Below are 13,005 nucleotides of genomic sequence, written 5' to 3' on the forward strand. Positions count from 1 at the left end.
TGTAAGGTGTAAGATGTGGCTTGTTTATTTTGATTTCCCTTCCTCTCCTCACTCTGAGAGGTCAATCTTCGCGACATGGCACTAAATTGAGGCTATTCCGGCCTGCATAATCTATAGACAAACAAACACGACCAAAGTATCGACCCAATGAACTGGACCGGCCGACCGGCGGCGTTGAACTAAATAATGGTAGCAGAATCGTTCCGATTGAAGAGGAGAGTACGGTAAATGATGATAGTGTGACATACTTTGAGTTCTTGGAAAGTCTGCATTCTAGTCTGCATCGAACCCCAAGAAACTTTGCGAGGGAAATCCAATGAGATTAATTTTGTCCCTGGTGTGCATGCTGAGTAACCGGGAGAGTATCTGGATTCTGGTTATGTTCCTGCAATGATTATCGTGCAGTAAGTGTAGGAGATCACAGCAATAGACAAACATGACGTGTCCTCAGCGTACATGTTCCTGCGCACCTCAGTATGCAGGTGAATGTGGATATATGGACCAATGTATTAATTTGTTGGGTCTCTTGGGTCTCTCGGGTCTCTGGTGCGGAAACATTTGTGAAGGGTTTGAAGGGTTCGAATGAGGTTGTGCTGGGTTCCGTGAGATGTTGGATCATGATTGGAAGTCCTCCATACTGCCGAGGTCTATGGAGACGATGTTTGGATGGTGCACAATAAAAGTGCGGAATGGGATGGATGGAGAGTATGGATTCTGGAAGGAGGATCGTATCATTGCCAGCATCCGGGTTTGATCATCTTGATTGATGCCATCGTGAATTTATTTCAGGCCTTTCTTTCTTTGCTTCTTTTTTAAATTTGAATTGGAGATTCAGGTGAGTGGGCAAGATTCAAATGGATGGAAGAGAGGAATATGTATGGGTTGTCCTTGCATACATGTCTGGAAATTGTGGATGAGAGAACGAAAGCTGTGAGGTTTAAGTGTGTGTTTGAATGGATATGAATGGAATATCAATGGATATCGAAGGATATTCCTTGAAGGTAGATGAGATAGATGAGATAGATCTTCCTGCTATCAAGTTTTTTTTGCGGCTCCAAAAAACCCCTATCCTATATTCGATTGTCCACATTTCCATATATATATATTTACCACCATCTTCCCTTCTGTCATCCATCGCTGCAATCCGTGAATCTGTGAAAGAGAGTTTTTCGATAATCATGACCACAACCATGCGATCGGAATAATTATTGCGACACTAAGTCAGGGTGTGGTCACTGTGGTGTCGATAGTTTGGTTGGCAGTCCTTATTTTGAAAATTCACTTGGATGGATGGGACAATGAGAGAGCAGCATGGAAATCTTTTCGATCAATCATATCGTTTGGAGAATGAAGCCATGAAGATCTTGGTTAGCATGTACATAGGTACATACATGCACGCATACATAGGTACATACACACACAATACACACACACTCACTCACTCACTCACTCTCTTCCGGAGAAAGTTCAAAGTGCAAAGTTCAAAGTTCCACACTTCCCAGTGCCTAGTTTGCCTCGTACTCGTTGAACCCCGAACTCACATTTCTCGATAAAGAAAATCCAGCATACGAGAAATCATCCACAACATCCTCGCACATCCTTGCTGGGAGATGCATATCCAGACATAAACAATCGATGGGTTTACCTCCGCATTCAGCACACAACGAGATCGATCATGGACAGAGAGGTTGGATGAGCGGTGAAAAGGAAAACTGCACAATCTTCTTGATTGAATCAAAAAATAACATCAAATCCCTCGCAATGTTCACCCAGATAATCACATTGCAACTCTACTTCTCGATTGATAAAGTAGTGGCCTCCCCTTCAAATCTCAATCTCGCCATCGAAAATGCACCTAGACAGTTAATGTATCTCTGTACGAAGCAAAACAGGGGTTGAGTTGTATCTTATTTTGACCAAGCTTGGTCCGTGATATGCTGGCAGCGTCAATGCATTAGAGACATTCTATGCATCTCAGCCATTTAAGTTAAAGCGAGCATAAGTGTGATCGGCCTGTCGGTGTCGATTATGAATTTCATTTATTTGGAAGTACCGGTATGTACCTCCGTTCACTCGAAATATTGGAACAACCGCTATTCGCGGTCTCCTAATTCATTCAATTTCGAGATACCAAATCCATGTTGCTGTGTATGTGTATGTGTATGTGTATGTGTATGTGTATGTGTATGTGTATGTGTATGTGTATGTGTATGTGTATGTGTATGTGTATGTGTATGTGTATGTGTATGTGTGTGTGTATGTGTATGTATATGAAAGAGATCGACACAACAGACGGGACAAGTCCAAGTGAACATGTGAAATACATGTGACACTCTTATGATGCTTGGTTCATCGCAACTCAAAGCTCCACCACAGTACGCAAGAATGAGAAGGTTATATCATCACTCACTAGCACTAGATGCAGGACGAAAGCTGTGAATATAGTTTGAAGTAGCGTAAAAGCCGCGACTGGGAAGTTCACATAGATGAGACCCATACGATCGGTGGAGGGGAAAGGTGCCTGCCTGTAGGATATTCATTCGATGCCTTTACACGCGTTGAGAGATGTATGGTGATGATGTTGCAGCGTTTCAAAAGCAAACGTCCTTCCAAGCTTTGAGAGATGCCACTCCATGTAACATATTCACGCATGGAAAGTCAATAATAATAATTATGCTTTGTGGATCTGCGACCGTTGACCACTCATGAATCTTCACCCAACTCCTGAGTCTTGAGTCTCTCCATCTCCAGACTTCGGTAAAAAAATTGGACGCCACCAGACTGGCTGAATCTGCATCTCACTTCTTATGGCATGAGTGAGGTATGCATGATATGATAGATACCTTGTGTGCTGACCAAGAAAGAGTGTGAACCCGAGATTTCATAAGATGAGAACCTTTCATCTGAGAGGCGGCAAGTTCATCCGTGTTCCCTCAACAGAACAGTCTTGAATGTTAACGATCACTACAGCTAAACATGTAGTCGGGGGGTCTTGACGATATTTAAACCGATTGGTGTAAAATATCGACATGTTCAACTTTTTTGATTTGGATGACTGGGATCAATAAACAGAGGCTCGTGAAAAGGCCGAAACGTGGGGTGAGAAGAGTATATTCCTTCTTCCAAAAAGCTCTGGCACCAACAGATGTCATAATGTAAACGCTCAAATATGATAAAACGTCTAATAGAACCGCCGTTTGGCTCGAACACAATCCTTTCAGGCATATCTCATCATTATGATCTTGGCAAAGGAAAAGATCAATGATCGAAGGCGTCTACTTTGCACAAAGAACACGATGGAACAGAAGATTACCTTTGCAATTTACAAGGGAGGAGCAAGACACTCTAAAAATAAATGAATTTGAATCCATATGCTGCGAAGTTCCACTTTCCTGGGCGAAACAGAACCATCTTAGATGTGAATCTGGTGAAATGATATGGAGAAAGGGAATTAAAAGTTAATTCCTACACTCTGTGTCTGTCTGTACTCTGGATATGAGAGGAACTCATTTTACCGTGGTACGAGACGCTTCCTGTGTCAATGGTAGGTTGAGAAAGAGGTATTCGTGTGAGTGTGAGTGTGAGTGCAAGTGGAAGTGCAAGTGCAAGTGTTGATGTAAATTGATGTTGGTGATCGCTGATCGTGTACCTGTTGTGGTTGTGGTGAGTGACATGTACCGAAGTACTATATAGAAGATATTGTATGTAGAAGATATTGTCCGTATTTTCCTTGCGTTGCAATGAGCATGATGCGTGAGTAGAAATGTTCTGATCATTCTTTAATATCTATATAATGAATTCCTCTTGTGAACCCCAGAACTTTTGAATTTCCCTCTCATCGCTCTGCCAAGCTCCCAAGAAGACTAGCCACTGCAGTATCGAATCTCGAGATATTGAATGCTCACCTCACCGGATGGGAGTAAGAATGATTCCTAGCAATCCCCACGTGATAAGCCATTCATCATCCTTCTCTGGGAGATCTGAAAGCTTGTTCCGGATGAGTTTATACTCGTAATCGGCCATCCATATAGATTACACAGGTACCTACCTATATGCACTGGAGTGAGTAACCAACATCTTCTATATTTAACCAGCATTCGTTTGACGTTGTGATAAAATTACCTCTTCGGAGGACTTCTACCCTTCGACCTTCGACCTGCTTCAGGACTCAGGAGTGAGCACCTGGTAGGTAGATAGATGAGGGAAACGCGCATACGAGGAGAGATAGGCCTAATAGCAAGAGAACATACATAACAGACATAACATGAGCATGGAATTTGAATTCAAATTTACCCCTGGATATCATTGGATTTCAAAATGGGTTACCTCAATTAGACTAAGGCCAGAAGAGGGAATAGCGTCAGATATCGAGACCATTCATCATATGATTGGTTATCCAAGTGGCGAGAGGGTGCATTAATTTATGAGAAAGGTTTGAGGCTAAGCCACGAAGGGTTATATTTTCTCCAATGTTCCTTCCGTACAGAATGATTAAAGGTTCGCATCCTTGCGATCTAACTCAAAGGAGACATCAGAAGTGGAGTCACGGTGAACAATCATCCGTTGGAGTGGTAAATAATGTAATAAATGTGAAGGTAAATGTAAATGTAATAAATGTAATAAATGAATGTACTAACTACCACCCAGTCCAGTCTACCACCCCAAATTCCCATCCTCCTCACTCACTGTCGCTGTTTTTGGGGCCCATCACAAATCCCCCTCCCATTTTCTTCCCATTCCATCCATCTCACAAACTTCAATCATTTCTCATTCGAAAGTCACCATTTACAGCATTCTCCTTGGTCTTTTCTATCTTTTTATTTGTTGTCTTTCGTTTCTATTTATTTTCTTTGAATTTTGCACCCTCAATCGCCCGGTGAAACGAAAAGCATTCTTCTATTCATTCCTGGAAATTTCCCGCAGCTCCAGCAACCAACGCCGAACCAATTCAAACTCAGGAAAGGAGAGGAATCTTGTTTCGGCACAGATAATAGCATATACTTGTTGAGGTTGGCAGATGATTCTCTTTTAACCTCAATCATCATATCATTCATCAGCTTATCATACAATGCTACAATAGAATTATAAAAAAAACAGGCGTCAATAAGAATTCACGGTAAAAGTGTTTTCTGCCTAGGACGCGCGAGAGAAAGAGAAGATCCGATTCCACTTTCACCACATATCTGGCCGCCGGCGACCTCCCTACCTCCTTCTTCGATTCAGAAACCAGAAACCCTTTCACCACCTCAATAAACTTTGAGAAAAGGTCAACCGTTAATTCGACTTGACTTTTCATCCTTCAAACAAACACAACTCTCATAATAATTGTTCATTTGTCTAGCAACTACATCAAGACTTCTACTTTTCATTGAAGGTTCGTTGACGCCAATTCACTCAGTCTCCCTTCAAGAACGCGCGTGTAACCTTCTTGCCAAAGCTTTGTACCTCCGCTTCATATCGAAATGGAGATTATTTTGATTTGCTAACATTCCATTCATCACAGTCCTTTCCAAACTCTACTCACTTGAAAATTATATTGAGTACGATTCTTTTCTTGTAGATGGCATCATAGCTGTTTGCTTCACAACAACCTCGAAAATCAGCCAAGTCACAGCATGGCAGCTCTTGTTCAGACGTTACCACAACAGACAACTACGGTCACTATGCTTCAAACTCGACCATCCTCTGCCTCTGGCACTCTACAACCTTCGCAAAATCAAGCTGCATATCATCAATATTCTATCAACCCTCAACAACGAAACAACTTTCATGGCTTGAACAACAACAATATGGCGATATCAAGTTACCGCGGTCATAGTTCGATGGCCCCGATTGCACCATATGCATTCACTACTTCACCCGGTCTGTCGATAGGAGCTCAACAAACACCAAATGGGTCTCAATCAAGGCCAGAACAACAGAGAACAGCATCAGCCCCCATAGTCCCTACCTTGCAAGGGGGCTCGACGACTGCTCCAAATCGCTCACGATACCCTGCTGCTCTATCTGTATCAACCACATCTTCATCCTCATCATCAGAACTTTCTCAAAGGTCAGGAACAAGAGATGATTCGGCCATCACCTCCACAGCTCGAATTGCAACAAGAACTCCCCGCCCACATTCCACCATCATCACGTCGCACAATCAAACTTTAGCTCCTCCTATGGCGTCCCCAGCAAAACCCGTCCCTGATCGCTATCGCCGCCCTGCAATTCGCCGTGCCGATTCATCGAACAGTAGCCAGGCTGGTGTTTCGAGCTCTTCAGTCTCAACGATGCCAAATGTCATGCAATTTTATGGTGCCAGTACACAAGCTGTCAACAGCCAAGCACTCAACTTGCAGATGCCACAACAAAATCAACCAAGTGCAACTGCTGATGATTTGCAGTTAAATCAGCGTACTACCTCGGAACAGGCAAAGAGATATCGACGTCGAAGCATACATACAATCGATGCTCACGATAACATCAACGCTAGTCCCAGCCCTGGAATTTTACAGCAGGGGTCAAGGCCAGTTAACAGCGCTAGTGGTCGTATTGATCAGCCGCCTGAGCAACACGGGCAACACCCCTTGCGAAGTTCACCAGTTGTTACGGTACGCCCAGCAACTTCTCACGGACGGAATGATAGTACCGATAGCATCAAGTCCACTCGTAGTGGTCACTCACGCCCGAACTCGGTAAGTTTTCAAGTTGTTTTTTGTATCAAGTCCTCACTCCCCCCCACTCATGGTTCACGGGACTTTATCGTGCATACGGCGTCACCGCAATTTAACCCACACCAATCATATTGATGTAGCACTAAAATTGGCAGCACACTAACTTATTTCAGTCGGACAAGCGAGAAGCAACAAGTGTATCAATGGCAACTGGAAGCCCCGCTCATTCTTCGACTTCTTCCGTCGCAAATTCGAACGCCTTCAATGGTAAAGATCAAGCAATTTCCAAGAATGATCAGCCACGACTTGTGAACATTCCAGTTCGTGCATCCTCGACCGATGCCGCGAAAAGACTTTCTAGCCCATCTCCTTTATCGAAGCCGGTGACGATGGGTGCCGACTCGTCGGCGTCTAAGTCCAAGGACTCGTTTGCTTCAGCCGTCAATGCAGCATTACAACCAGCCCAATCCAAATCTACAAACGCACTGCCTGCAACGAGTTCAAATGCTATCAGCCCTGCTGCACAGCAATTGGCTGCTTTAAACGATAAGGAAGGAAAGAAGAGTAAGACATCGAGATTGAGGAGGGCATTCTCTTTTGGCTCTGCTGCCGAGTTAAGAAAGGCATCTGCCGAAAACCATCTCGTGAGCAGGAGTGGCAATGATGCTTTGGATCGTTCCAAGTTACGAAGGGAAAAATATCAACATGAGCAAGAAGCAGAGCAAGATAAGATTGCTCAGCAACAAGAAGCTGCTGGTATCGGATCGAATATTTACTCCGGGCAAGGCAATTTCTTCACTGGTTCGACCGATAACTTATCCATTTCATCGACTGCTTCTTCCGCCTCTGTAATGATTCGAAAGATGGGTAAGGGAATGAAGAAGTCAACAAGATCTCTCGTCGGCCTCTTTAGACCAAAGTCTGTCATTGGTGTACCTGCAGCTGATGCAGCTGTGCCTGAAGCTAGTCAAGCACAGGTCTCGATGGTTAACGTTGAGGCAGAGAGAGAGAAGGTCAATGTGAACGCGAATGCGGCCGACGCTGCTTCTGGCGGAACAGGATTTCCTAGACTAGAAAGAAACTCTCTCGATGCTGCAGCTATCAGTTCAGCGTCCACAGACCGTCTAGGCAGTGCCAATACTGAGAACTCTGCAAATAGAAGAAGTATTGTTGGTGGTGAGAAGGAGCGTGCTGAAGTATTGGCCGCTGTCAAGAAGGGAATCCTCAAGCGTAGGTTGCTAATGACCAAATCTATGAATGATTTACTAATCACGTGGATATTAGGCTCCGGTACTGGTTCTGGTAATTCGTCACCGGTAATCCTTCCAGTAGATGGAAGAGCAGCGAACTTCAACTTACCCCAAATCCCCAATGTCAACAACGATTCACCGAATTCGTCTGCCCCCAGTACACCAAATGATGACCAAGTGCATAAACAAGAGGTCACTTTAGGAGGAGAGGATTACTTCATGTCTGCGCTCAGATTCAGGGGAGGAGATTCAAAGAGTGTTCCTGGAACACCTTCAGGTACCATTAAAAGAAACGCTACTTTCAGTCCTCGGATACAATTTCACGACACTTGGCCAAGTCAAGAGTACGACCGCAGGGGTGAAATTGCAACCTGCAATCGACTCACTCCAATGCTCGCCCAACAAATTAAGGAAGAGCTTAATACTTTCAAAATGGTACGTCATTTATCGTTCAGTCTTTTGAACACACACTAATCAAAAGCAGGAAATGGAGGTTCATGAGAATTCTAAGATCTATACACACTTCTTCTAATGAAACCACGATTATTCTATTTGTTTAAAAACAAGTTACGAGACTTACAAAGCTCTTCTGCTACTGCAGGCAACTGTGTAGTTACGCATACACTCAAGACTTTTAGGGCGTTAAAGCGGTCTTTCGCATTATTGGTGTACAGGAGTTCATTCACATCTGAGCGATTTGATCGAAAACAATATTATTTCATAGACTGGTGTTGGCCATCTCTTTTCGAGCATAAATGTTGAAGAAGATGAGGGAGGATATATTAGGGGTACTAAGGGGGGCGACGGTAGAAGTTTGGGAAATGAAAGATGTTGTGCTGTGAAGCTTTCCGAAGATGTGAAAGAAAGAGAAGAGTTTCAATTGTCCAATAGGCTGGTAATTTGTTTCTCCTAGCTATCAAGGATGACAGTACAAACTCGTACTCCAAAAGTTTCGATCTCGGTTGGTTTCTGTGGGTTTGTTTGATCTCTAGGGTTTTTGAGATCTGCACTTCGGGCAATGTCATGGTCTAATTTTCGTTTTCTTCATTGGTCGGTCAGGGTCTATTTTATATTCGTCGTCACCTCATCGTCGTACTTCAGCGTCTGTTATTATGTTTGAGAATGGGGGAAAGATAGGGGAGAAATGGGGAAGGCATATTCTACGTAATCAAATGATACAATACAAGCAATCGTTGCCAGTTCAAAAAGTCTAGAACGAATTTATGAGTGAGTAAGACTGTGAAGTAGAAAAATCTGCGTGAAGATTGTGGTATGGATATGCATGAATCGCGTGAAGTCTGAAACCAAGTTTTGTGTTCTAAATATCACAGTAGGGATTCTAGATTTCTCGATGAATCTAAAATTTCACAATGGACCTTGAAAATTCTAGATCTTGAATGCACACGTCAACATAAAAGCTTGGATACAATCCTGATCCTAGAAGAAACTGCATCGATTGGATCTGATAGAAACTTGATCCATCCGGCAGTTAAAGAGTTTTCCCGTGACACTTCAAGCTTGGATGTGGGTTCATCCCATGATATCCAGATGTGTAGTTTCAGGGGGGTGGCTTCCATAGAGACAAAAAACGTAGCCTTGCATTATCGTCTGCAGCCTTGTGTTTATAACGTTTTATATTCGCCCCGCTAAAACTTTTTTGCTTAAACAATTAACCAAGTTCAACCCTTTCTGACAAGTTTTATGCATTGATCACTGCATTCTTGATTGATCCGATATAAATAGTGGCTACTATCATCAATCACATTCATTCGAGGCTGAGGGCTGGAACCCGCCAATTTCTACCCTTTCAAATTCGAGAAATCATGGCTGCTTCAAACGGGCTGCCAGTCGTTGAGACTGCACTTCCAGATGCCATTGTATCCGAGAAGGTTGCAAATGGCTCCAGCAATGTAGCTAAGAAACTTCACGGTCGTGCTTTTTATGAAAGTATTGGTAGTCCTAAATTCATACTCGCGCCAATGGTCGATCAATCTGAATTTGTATGTTCGCAAAGCACCCGACACACCTCTCCTCTCCGTCTTTGGCATACTGACTCTGAATCCTTCTAGGCCTGGCGCATGCTCTCCCGCTCTTTTATGTCTCCTGAAACCAACAAATCCCTTCTGGCATACTCACCTATGTTTCATGCGCGCATGTTTTCTGAAACTCCAAAGTTCCGCGATGCGCACTTTCAACCGATGAAAAGCTCGCTGGTTTCTCAGCTGGGTTCATCTTCGAATACCCCAAAGGAGGAGCTATTTCTCGATGGGAATCCGGCTTTCGATAGACCTCTTTTTGTACAATTTTGCGCGAATGACGAGAAAGAGTTACTTGAGGGAGCGAAGTATGTAGCGCCGTTTTGTGATGCTGTGGATTTGAATCTAGGATGTCCGCAGGGAATCGCGAGGAGAGGAAAATATGGCGCATTCTTGCAGGAGGATCAGGGATTGATTTTTAGGTTGATCAATACATTACATAAGGAATTGGATGTGCCTGTTACGGCGAAAATTAGGATATTGGATACGAGGGAAAAGACGCTAGATTATGCAAAGATGGTGATTAGTGCTGGAGCGAGTATTTTGACGGTACATGGAAGAACGAGGGAGATGAAGGGTCACAAAACTGGGCTGGCAGATTGGGAGATGTTGAGGTTTTTGAGGGAGAGTTTACCCAAGGAGGTGGTTCTTTTTGTGAATGGAAATATTTTGGCGAGGGAAGATATCGATGAGTGTTTGAAAGCGACAGGTGCGGATGGTGTAATGAGCGCGGAGGGAAATTTGTATGATCCAACGATTTTTTCGGATGCGCCAGCTCCAGGAGAGGAAGGAAGAGAGTATTGGAGGAGTTTGGATGGAAAGATGGGGGGTTGGAGAGTGGATGCTGTGTTGAGGAGATATTTGGACATTATCTATAAATACGTTTTGCAAGTATCGCCGCCGGAGAGAAAACCACTGTTTATATCTTCGGATCCACCAGAAGAAATGAAGGAAGAAGTAGAGGAAGAAGAGGAAGAGGGTCCACCGAGAAAGAAACAAAAGAGTGAAAAGAAGGAGAGGACTACAAGTCCTAGTCTGGTGGCCATGCAACCACATTGTTTTAAACTTCTGAGACCCTTGGTTTCGAAACATCATGCGATCAGAGATGCATTGGCAAAAAGCAGAGCGGGGGATATAAAAGCTTTTGAAAATGTTCTTCAAATGACGGAGAAGGTTGTCAAAGAGGGAATTCTAGAGTATGAGAGGACTAACGGGGAGAGTTATAGAGAAGAGGTTGAGAAAGCGGAAAAGGAAAGAGAGGAGAAAATGAAAGGGGGTGGGAAGGGGGTGAATGGGAGGGGTGGAACAAATGGTGATGGAGAAGGGAATGGGGAAGTGCAGTTTGAAGAAAGTAGTTTGGAAACGGTTAGGAGATGTAAGAGGCCATGGTGGGTGGTACAGGCTTATGTGAGACCATTGCCTATGGAGGCGTTGGCGAAGGGGAGTTTGACGTTGAGTAGGAAGGAGAGGGGTGGGAAGGAGAATGGAAAGGGTGAGGGAGAGGGGAGAAGGTGGGGGAGAAGGTGGGGGAGAAGGTGGGGGAGAAGGTGGAGGAGAAGGGTGTTAATGGGGTTGGTTCTGAGGAGGAAGGAAGGTTGAAGTCCAGGTTGTGGGTGAGGGGGAGGGGGAGAAGAAAGGGGAAGCGAAAACGGAAACGGTAGAAGTACCAAAAGATGGCTTGGTTTGTGGATAAACTTCACTTTGTTAAATTAGGTGGGTGGATGGGTGTGGCATAGCAGAGCAGGCGCATATAGATATTACATACATAGCATAGCATGATTACTGGATATTCAACTATAGTTATTAGAGAGGTAGATAGATGGTAGATAGATTTATAAATGAATAAATAAATAAGCAAATAAATAAACGAATAAGTAAATAGAACGATAGGTATGAATGAGAAGAGGAGAGGGGAGGAGAGAAGAGAAGAGATCAAATGATAATCTGATTTTATCTAATCTTTTACTTTACTTTAGTTTAGTTTAGATGTACGACTATATTATATATATTCTTGAATAAGTAAATATCTAAATAAATAGATTTTGAATAATTAATAATTAATAATAAATATTATATATTATATATTATATAATAGATAATAGATAATAGATATATAATAATTAATATATAATAGACAATAGATATATATATAATTTCTCTATCTCTATTTCTCTATTTCTACTTTTATTTCTCTCTCCCCTCGAGCTCTCAAGTTCTTCTTAATTCTAAAGGGATGCGAAGACTCAATACCTGTACGCGGTGCATTCTATGAACCTCCAGCTCTCTCTTGAGAGTCTGCAGAGCTAAGATTGAGTCGCAAATGGAATTGGAAGAATTGGAAGGAAAGAGGTTTAGAGATATAGCGAAGGATTATATTACGATTTTACAATAGCAATATCTACAAAAAGTTGAATATTAGCTTTAAATATGGATATAAAGGTTATGGAAGCTTTGGTTAGATTTAATATCTATTATCGATTATTATTTCAAATACAGAAATATGATATATAATAAGTCTCTTCTTTTAGAAGAGTTTTTTCGATATAAAGCTTGTTGTTATTCTATTCATATTATAACTCTTTTTTATACCCTTTGGCTTTCAGCTATTCGAATACTACAACGACATAATATAGAGAATGCTATTACTTTCAAATTAATATTATACTCTGAGTATCAATATAATATAATGTTTTTCTTTTAATTTCGAATTTTCGAATTTTCCGAATTGATTTGTATATGTTGGTATCAATTTGGTGTTGATTAAAGTGTAAAGTACTTCATTCTTATCAATATGATTGATTGTATTATTCGTCTTGATCATTATTAACTATGGGAAGCTAGTACTTGATATAGTAGAAGTGCTAGCGCTAGTGCATACGCTAGTATATACGCTAGTGTAATACAGTGTTCTCTTAGATTATATGATCGATATCCCGATACTGGCAACTTTTAAGTTGAATGGATCATATACTTTAAGTCTAAGCCTATTATTTAATCTTAAGCATAATATTCTACTTCTATTCCTTTAGCTCCCCTTTCATTATTCTCTTTCCATCCAAT

General features: G+C 42.3%; 2 protein-coding genes across 2 annotated transcripts; both read left to right on the forward strand.

The window, feature by feature from the left end:
* Positions 1 to 4,684: 4,684 nt before the first annotated feature.
* On the forward strand, positions 4,685 to 9,113 carry EAF02_011871 (uncharacterized protein). The gene is made up of 6 exons (XM_038907919.1): positions 4,685 to 5,009; positions 5,081 to 5,374; positions 5,504 to 6,680; positions 6,833 to 7,889; positions 7,944 to 8,344; positions 8,394 to 9,113. The coding sequence occupies exons 3-6, from the start codon at positions 5,616 to 5,618 to the stop codon at positions 8,439 to 8,441; spliced, it is 2,571 nt and encodes an 856-aa protein (XP_038752264.1). The 5' UTR covers positions 4,685 to 5,009; positions 5,081 to 5,374; positions 5,504 to 5,615; the 3' UTR covers positions 8,442 to 9,113.
* A 493-nt stretch (positions 9,114 to 9,606) lies between these two features.
* On the forward strand, positions 9,607 to 11,638 carry EAF02_011872 (uncharacterized protein; the record flags this gene model as incomplete). The annotated part of the gene is made up of 3 exons (XM_038907920.1): positions 9,607 to 9,909; positions 9,979 to 11,480; positions 11,536 to 11,638. Exons 1-3 carry the CDS (start codon positions 9,733 to 9,735, stop codon positions 11,636 to 11,638), a joined length of 1,782 nt encoding a protein of 593 aa, XP_038752265.1. The 5' UTR covers positions 9,607 to 9,732.
* Positions 11,639 to 13,005: the final 1,367 nt, after the last annotated feature.

Source organism: Botrytis sinoallii, assembly GCF_014898435.1.
Source record: "Botrytis sinoallii strain Bc 23 chromosome Unknown BSIN_037, whole genome shotgun sequence".
NCBI classification, from domain to species: domain Eukaryota; kingdom Fungi; phylum Ascomycota; class Leotiomycetes; order Helotiales; family Sclerotiniaceae; genus Botrytis; species Botrytis sinoallii.

What these genes read in the sequence shown, in the direction of transcription:
- EAF02_011871 (XM_038907919.1), top strand. Translation starts at nt 5,616, where the DNA reads ATGGCAGCTCTTGTTCAGACGTTACCACAACAGACAACTACGGTCACT. An exon ending in GTCACTCACGCCCGAACTCG is followed by an intron (nt 6,681 to 6,832) that starts GTAAGTTTTCAA and finishes AACTTATTTCAG; the next exon opens with TCGGACAAGCGAGAAGCAAC. An exon ending in CAAGAAGGGAATCCTCAAGC is followed by an intron (nt 7,890 to 7,943) that starts GTAGGTTGCTAA and finishes CGTGGATATTAG; the next exon opens with GCTCCGGTACTGGTTCTGGT.